The sequence below is a fragment of the Lactuca virosa genome, chromosome 2, assembly GCF_052849685.1.
Source record: "Lactuca virosa cultivar CGN04683 chromosome 2, Lactuca_virosa_CGN04683_v6, whole genome shotgun sequence".
NCBI lineage: Eukaryota > Viridiplantae > Streptophyta > Magnoliopsida > Asterales > Asteraceae > Lactuca > Lactuca virosa.
In genome coordinates, this window is record NC_136427.1 from 196,079,488 (window position 1) to 196,087,905 (window position 8,418).

The following is an 8,418-nucleotide window of genomic DNA, read 5'->3' on the forward strand; positions in this document are numbered from 1 at the left end:
ATATCGATGAAGCATACAAATCATTTCGCTTTCGAGGACATATTGGATTTTGGATTGCATAGGAGAATTTTACAAAGAACATCGCTCAAAATAAAACTTCTTGTATAGAAAGATATAGGAATTTGATAAGTATATTGTTAGACATACATAACATTGTGATTCTAAATTTATGAAAATAAATGAAGTTATACATCATTCGCGAGTGCACGGCTATAGTAGCTTGTAAAATAATAGTGTGAGAATAATTCGTTGAGGGTACATATAACATTTGCAGGTGTGCAATTATTGTAAATTGGTAAAACAGTAGTCCAATAATAAATCATGAATCGATTTTGTCAAATAAAATACAAATATCGCTAATTCGTTATGGATATTAATGGAATTCATCTTATATTTTCCAAAAATATTGTTAATAGTAATATAATAGATTAAAAGATGGTAATAACTTAAAATATAATCATTTAATGACATTACACATTTATCATTACGCTAATTTTTGTATTTATCCCTAAATAACAAAATATCAGCAAAATAGAAGTTTTTGGGCCTTTTTTCAAAGTAAATAGTTCTTGAAATTCAATAAAGCTATTATAACAGCTTCTTTAAAACAAAATTGTTTTTCGAAATTTATAACAAATTAACAAGTTTTTGTCATGAGCTTTTAATGATTATGTGATATTAGATATTTTCAACCTATTATACACAAATAGATAATAAAAAACAATAATAATATAATGACAAACAAGATCAATTAGTCGCGTAAATAAAAATTCGAAAAAGATCTTAAATGAAGATTTGTCAAGTTTTTTCTAGTTTTTCGTTCTTGCAAATTATACCTTACCTTTGTACGGACAAATCATACAAAGAAACTTGTTCTCAAATGACATCATTTGCATGATAATGTTACCACATACCTTGTTTCTAATTTGATGTATTATGTATATATATTCAATAATAGGGCCCTTTTAGCGATAATAATCCTATTAACATATCATAAATTAACTAACACTACCTACCAAGTGGAATGTTTCAAGATGCCATTTCCCTTAATTCCCATCAAGTGATGATGCTTTTTGGGGTATCGAACAAAAAAAATTCCACCATTTTTATACAAAGACTAGAAAAGCATCTCTTTTGTACATATCTTTAATAACATGCCCATAACTTTCTGATATCCGCAATCCAAGCAGTAGTACTTGTACACAGTGCATTAAAACTTATTTGTACTTGTACATTATGCATTAAAAACTATCCTATTGAATCTTTTGACTTCAAAGATAAGGGTAGTTCGAAGTTTATACATCTTTAAATGTTAGTACTTTCGAATCTTTTTTACTTTGGGAAAAGGACTACCCAATTAATACACACAAGCATCAAATATAAAAATAGTAACAACATAAATCAACCCTAATAAGTAATAATATAAGTCGAAAAACAATTTGATACTTTTTATATTAAAAGTAGGCACAATACAACACACAAATGCATTTAACATAGAAGTTATATTACAAGAAACCCTAAAGACATTAAAAACACCTTAAACTAATAAGAAACCCTTTAGAAAAGGCTTTTTGTTAGGTAATTGAAATTTGCAGAGATAAAACTTCTAAATCCAGAGAATGCTAGTTATAGTTCCTTGTACATCATACAGTGAGAATTGTACATTACTCTAAACTTAGAAACTTCTGATCTGGAAATCAGCCTGCAACATCTGTTCTCTTCTTTGCATCAAGTTAAAGGTTAATTGGCTTCAACGCTCGTCAACTCCGGCTGCACCTTGCGTGGCCGACCTCTTGGCCTGCCGGTTTTGGACGACGGCGGCGAGGTAGATCCAACCTTAACTTTCTTGGCCGAAGATGGCGCGTTAGGATCTTTCTTGGGTCGTCCTCTTCCCCTCTTAACTTCGGACCCAGGCTCCGCCTGAGTCACAGCCTCTGAAACAGAAGGGTCCTTGGCCTTCGGTGGGCGGCCACGGCCGCGCTTCGGAGTTTCGGTGGGCTCCGGTCGCATGTAGTTGTCATTCAACACCACTAGCTCGCCGCTTTCAACCAATTTGTTCAAGTTATCAGTCAGGATATTGGTGTGTTCATCTGGCAAATTATCACAGGTTGATTCGATGTAGTCTGAAATCGACGATTCGCTTGCACCTTCCTTGCCTTTCAGCGAATCAATTGCAGCGAAAATCATCTGCACAAAGCACCAACAAAAATCAATTTCTAAACCTAAATTACATCCCTAAACCTAAATTCGCTCTACACCCAACAGTAAATTGAACAAAACCCAAAAACCCATATAGCTAAACCTACAAAATCTGGACTAAATAACTTGAATTAAAACTTAGGGCTTACAAAAGAAGTAAGAACATGAAATGGGTTAAAATTACCTCTGAATATGGTGGCAGTGATGGAGATTGGGTATGTTTTGCGGCGGCCATTGGAAGGAAGTGCAGGAGATTGTACAGAGAAGAGAGAAAAGGAGATGTCAGCTTCGAAGAAGCACAGTAACAAAGTGTGTGCATGGTAGAGACCTTTTGGAGACGATTTATGCGAAGAGTTTCTCGCTTCAGGAAAGAAATGGACGATCAAGATTTATTGTTGTGATTAGATCAACGGTTTTGGGTTTGTTTATGGATGGAATCACGCGGATCGGTGACGTGCCTACTGTGTAGTGGTTGTGAAGTGGTTTTCTTGTAGGAGGGAGTTTTCTCCTTCTCTCCTTTGTTCTTCTTTACATTATTAAAATCCCAAAAAATAGATAGAAATTACTTTTACTTTTATACTTTTAACCACATATCTAAAAAGAAAATGAACAAAAAGATTAGTAATGCAAGCATGCAAATCAACCAAAAATTGAACAAAATGATTTACTTGTTGGGCTAATCATCCTTTCACATATGAACAATTGGTTTCCATCTCCGTTTTTTTGTATATTCCACTCTATAACAATCATTTTTATTAGGGACCAAATCCAAAAATAAATTAAATTAAAAAATTAAACGTCTATGCAATTTAGAAAAAACATGGGACCTCTTCCACAAAAACACCAAACCACCATATGGACTATTTTTGAAGTTTACTCTATACTTTTTCATAAAGATGTAATTTTCTTTACGATGCATTATCATAAATGCTCTAAATAGAGAAAGACAAAAGCATATTAATAACAATTTAATATCATATCCTAGATTATGTTAGCACAAATTATCTAAAGCTAGCTAGGCCACACTTCACGGATAACACTATGACTAAAATGCCCATCGGTTATCCGTACTTAATTTATTCGAACCGACAAAACAAATGAAAAAAACAATTAGATCCTTCAAATTATAAAATTGACAATAACTCCCCTTCGATATTTGAAACATAAAAATCAAGGACACTTTGGAGGGTGTTTGGCTTAGCTTTTAGGAACAAGAGAGTGTTTGGCTTAACTTTTAGGAACAAAAGTCATTTTTATAAAAGAACTTTTTGTAAAATGACTTTTTACAAAAGTTGTTTTTTAAAATGTGTTTGGATTAGCTTTTGAGGGGCAAAAATCAAAAGTTGATTTTAAAAAGCGTTTGGTTTAACTTTTATATATAAAATGACTAAAAAAGACATGCTTACCTATTTACATTGGGGGTTATAAAAGTAATTTAACTTTGAAAATGTTCAAAAGTTTCAAAAAGTCAGGTTTACCTGACTTTTCAAAAAGTTCATTTTCCTTATATCCGAAAAATAGCTTTTAAAATATCTTTTGCCTTTACCAAACACATTTTAGCTTATTTTTAACTTTTAGGAAAAGTTAAAAGATGTTTTAAAAGATAAAACAAACACCCCCTTGGGTTTGCCTTCCTTGGTCTCCCGGTTGTTGTAGCAAGCACAACCTTGTTTATGGCCATAATGTTGTACCTCTAAGACGAAGTTTATTGTACCCAGTAAATGTGAAAATACACATAAACCTACGATTTACCTATCTTGAATCCTGATATAACTATATAACAACAAAAAGGTTTGTAGTATGCTTGACATGTGATAATGTTTTTGTTTTGAGATGATAAAGGACATTGAAGTATGGTTGTGGCTAGGAAGACCAAGAGACTAAAACGAAAAGGATAATAGGTGTATGTTAGGGGACCACAAGATTTATAATAGAAGTGCAATGGTTGTATATGATATTAGATGATGAGATGTGATAGTGGCATGATTTTTAATAATGTGATAATGTTATTACATGGAGTTAGGGAGTTATTGTAAGGTTTTTTTTTGTGCATGTAATAAATCATGAGTGTTATTTTTATTTTAGGGCTTGAAAGAACCATTGGTGTTGGGTTGGATGGAGATCAGTATTAGTATTTTGAAATTCTACATCTTTGGCCCTTATCTTTAAACAATTAGAAAAAGGCAAAACAATTCATTTCCCAAATTAATATACACAGATTTGAACTTGAATCAATCGTTTCTTGATTCTTGTTTAAGGTTTCATACTTCAACTTCCTTAGTATCTCCTTTTTTCTTAATATTTTCTTGAATGGGCCAAACGGAATGAGATGCCTCATCACCTTCATCAATACTCTCTATATCAAAGACACCAAGAAATAAATTTCCCTTATAAGAGAGACGTTCTCTTTCGAAACTTGCTTTCCCATGAAGACCCTCATCTCGATCATCAGTCAACATCATTAGCGTCTCATCAAGCTCCCCAAGCTTATCTAGAATCCATAGCCTCTCAACATCGAACTCTACAACAGATTCCTCAAGTGTCTTCGAATTCTTTAAATCCACAACATTAGTGTCATCTAAACACTTCTTGGTAATGGATCTTCTCTTCACTTTTGCCTTCTTCTTTCCATCATAATTCAAGAATCTCTCTTTGTACATTTCAAGCTCGTTTTCAAGCTCAAACTTGTCCTTCTCTAGCTTCATAACAAGTTCGTTTAACAGCTGCAAAACCTCCTTATCGTATTCCGCTTGTTCATCCATCATCCTTTGATTTTGCATGGATTCAATCTGCAGTGATACCTTATCTTCTTGAAGTCTGGTTATCATCGCCATTGCTTGGTTTGCAGCTATTGCAGACGCATTACGTTCTTCATCTAGTTCTATGTATAAACCACATACAACAAGTCTTTCGGATTTTAATTCTGCCATTAAACCATCAATCGTCGCAACTTTATTTTCTTCATCTTCTTCATTTTCATAGCCAGATGATTGCAAGAATTCGCCTTCTGCATGACATTAGAAAACTATATATAACTACATTGACTTTTTTTTAACATCAATCCTTCTACTTCCTTGATATGATTGATGTAGATTTCAAAAACTTTTAAAGAAATGTGATTGATAATATAGATTTTCGTAACATTTATTACACATCAAAACATGTGGATAATAAATTTGTAACAAAATCCGTATCAATTCTGATTTTGAAGATTTTCAAGTTTGACCTTTGTAATGAACATAGTAGTAGTGTATAGGGATGAAAGTGGGTCCAAACCCGGACCGGATGGACCCGGACACGGAAAACCCGGAACCGGTTAATGGGATTTTGTAGAACCGGAAACCGGACCGGTATATAGGAACCGGTTCCGGTTCGGTTCCGGGTACGGTACCGGGTAAAGTGAGTCTAGAACCGAAAAACCCGGAAACATCAAAGTGGGTAGGTTGGAACCGGATAAAGTGGGTTTAGAACCGGAAACCCGGAAAAACCGGAATTTTTTGGTAATTACTTACTACTTAGTGGGTTGAAATTTGAAAATTTTCATATTGATATCCCGACTTTGGGGGACTGTAACTCATTGAATACGAAACCAAATTTGACAAAATTATAGTCTAAAATCAAGTACAAACTCTAAACTACAGTCTGGAAAAAACCGCATGTCAATCTGACTTTAAATGAATGAGATATGTATGTGTTAACATTTTCACAGAATACAGAGTACAAAAAACAAATAGCTGAAAAGTTGAAAATTTTCAGTTTTGATATCCCGACTTTGGGGGACTGTAAATCATTGAATATTAAACCAAAAATGACAAAATTGTAGTCTAAACTCATGTACAAACTCTAAACTACAAGTTGGAAAAAACCACATGTCAATCCGACTTCAAACGAATTAGATATGCGTGTTTTAAAACTTTCACAGAATACAAAAAAACTGAAAAACTAAAAACTTTCAGCTTTGATATCTCGACTTTGGAGGCCTGTAAGTCAATGAATATAAAACTAAAAATGATAAATTTATAGTATAAAATCATGTACAAACTCTAAACTACATGTTGGAAAAAACCGCATGTCAATCGGAATTGAAACGAATGAGAGATGCATCTTTTAAACGTTTCACAAAAAACCGGTTCCGGTTCCTAACAACGGTTCTGGTTTTTAGACCCGTTTTACCCGGACCCGATGGACCCAAACCCGGATTACCCGGAACCCGGATAAAACCAATTTTTAAACCCGGAACCGGTTCTATATATTCCGGTTCTAACGGTTCCGGTTCCGGTCCGATTCCAGTTCCGGTCCGGTTTTCCGGTTCTAAATCTCATCCCTTGTACACGTTCATATTATCATGATGAAAGTAAGCTATCTTTACCTTTTTTGACTTGATCTTCATCATTGATCACCATGTTTTCGTCTCCATTTAAACTTGAACCTCTACTACAACTGGTTGATGAATCGGTCCACTCAATAGGGATAATCTGGTCAAAAACTTGAATGTGTCTACTCGTATTCAAGATACAAAGATCCATGACTTGTACCATTTCGTTTTCTTCATGAGATGATTGGATCTTTGACGCACTGTGGGATGATTTATCAACAGAATCCACCTTGAAGTTCATGCTGGTATACGAGCACTTTCCATTTCTGCATACGTTCATAAACTCAGTTGCATGTGCTTCACAAATTAGATTATGAAATGGGTTTATGTCGTCGTTTGGTTCTAACAGATGATCAATGGTGGAACACCAAAAGCAAGGTGGTTTAAGGGCGTAGTAAGTAGCAAATTTTCTGATGAGAAATGAGAATAAAGAGTTGAGAAGAAGCATTAGGATTAGGGTCCATTCGAGTATTGCGTAGGCTAGAATGAAGAGAGTTTTCTGGGTGGCAGCCATTGATGTTTTTGTTGGCGTTCCTCAAGTTTAAAAGAAATGAAAAAGGGAAGAAAGCAGGAGACAAAGTTGATGAAATTCGGGAAATAATGATGTTGATGGGAGCCTCTAAAATTTGGAAGACATAAAGAATGTGATGGGACCCAGTGTATTAATCATACTATTTCTACCACTAACGAGAATAAATTACAATAGTAATTGGATTTAATTGAGAGCTTGACCAGCTTTTTACGAAGTTTTGAACTTGGTTTGGGGGAAGATTCGAATTTTATTTCAAAGTTTCAATAGTTAAAATCATCCATATAAAATTATTTGATTGAGCAAGTTCACTCGAATATACTTAATACCTATTCATAATAAAACAAATTTCATATGAATTCGACCCAAACATATTAACACATACATTGGGCTCGAGTCAAGTTCTTATAAGCCCGAGTTTGACTCATTATACGTTTTGAGCTTGTATTTTGTACTAGAAATTGACTTCATAAATTTTAAGTCCGGTTCAAGCTTTAATAACCGGATTTTAACAACCCACTTTTCATATAAAATAACAACTAATTTCTTTATAGATATAAATAAATCAAATATCTACACAAACATCCATTTATCAACATTTAAAAAAATGGTACACCCTACCATATGAACAACCTACATGAAAGATCAATTGTAGAAAACAAAGTAATATTTTATTTGAACCATGAACCTTTTATATGAAATTTCGCATCTTAATCGTTAGGCTCCCATCACCGGACATATATCAACATATATCTACACATTGCAGTGGGATAATAATCAAAATCATTAAATATTAAAAATTAGAACTATCCCTATTTCAGTTACATTCGACATTAAAAATACCTTTAAACACATATGCGATGTGACAAATCATCGTATCCTAATAGACGTTGCAGTTTTGAATCACGTAATCACAAAAAACAACCGTCAAAAGCTCGTACGTGTTTGAGCAAAACACCTACACTACACTGCAACGTAGAAGTCTTGAAAATTAGATTTTGTACATTAGCTTGTTAAAAAGAGCTTAAACATTTGTATATATATGTTCGGCCATTCACTCGTATCAAAAGGAATTATATGCACTTGGTTACGTACTTACGTGGAACTGGAAGCTAAATGTAAGTTAGTTTTTGAGCTTGTAGTTTTAATGAAATAAATGATTTATTCTACTAGATGAATTTAGTAATTTTATCATTTTGTTCATACAAAAAGATAACGATTTGCCTCTTTTATTGTCGTATCTTGTTCCTCGTGTAAAATGCTTAAATAATCAAAATGTTTCGAAATAATAATAATAATAATAAAAATAAAATCA

The 8,418-nt window shown here is 33.5% G+C and overlaps 2 protein-coding genes across 2 annotated transcripts; both read right to left on the reverse strand.

Annotated features, from left to right (window-relative positions):
• Positions 1-1,423: 1,423 nt before the first annotated feature.
• On the reverse strand, positions 1,424-2,541 carry LOC145159966 (HMG-Y-related protein A-like). The gene is made up of 2 exons (XM_079079021.1): positions 2,384-2,541; positions 1,424-2,187 (listed from the first exon to the last, which is right to left on the reverse strand). Exons 1-2 carry the CDS (start codon positions 2,516-2,518, stop codon positions 1,741-1,743), a joined length of 582 nt encoding a protein of 193 aa, XP_078935147.1. The 5' UTR covers positions 2,519-2,541; the 3' UTR covers positions 1,424-1,740.
• Positions 2,542-4,305: 1,764 nt separating this feature from the next.
• On the reverse strand, positions 4,306-7,118 carry LOC145159967 (putative myosin-binding protein 6). Its single transcript, XM_079079023.1, has 2 exons — positions 6,569-7,118; positions 4,306-5,206 (listed from the first exon to the last, which is right to left on the reverse strand). Exons 1-2 carry the CDS (start codon positions 7,086-7,088, stop codon positions 4,461-4,463), a joined length of 1,266 nt encoding a protein of 421 aa, XP_078935149.1. The 5' UTR covers positions 7,089-7,118; the 3' UTR covers positions 4,306-4,460.
• Between the last annotated feature and the right edge of the window lie 1,300 nt (positions 7,119-8,418).

Excerpts from the sequence above, each read along its gene's own strand:
- LOC145159967 (XM_079079023.1), bottom strand. The coding sequence starts at position 7,088 with ATGGCTGCCACCCAGAAAACTCTCTTCATTCTAGCCTACGCAATACTC. Across the intron at positions 5,207-6,568 it reads TGAAGATCAAGTCAAAAAAG|AAGGCGAATTCTTGCAATCA; the intron begins GTAAAGATAGCT and ends AATGTCATGCAG.
- LOC145159966 (XM_079079021.1), bottom strand. The coding sequence starts at position 2,518 with ATGCACACACTTTGTTACTGTGCTTCTTCGAAGCTGACATCTCCTTTT. Across the intron at positions 2,188-2,383 it reads CACTGCCACCATATTCAGAG|ATGATTTTCGCTGCAATTGA; the intron begins GTAATTTTAACC and ends TGCTTTGTGCAG.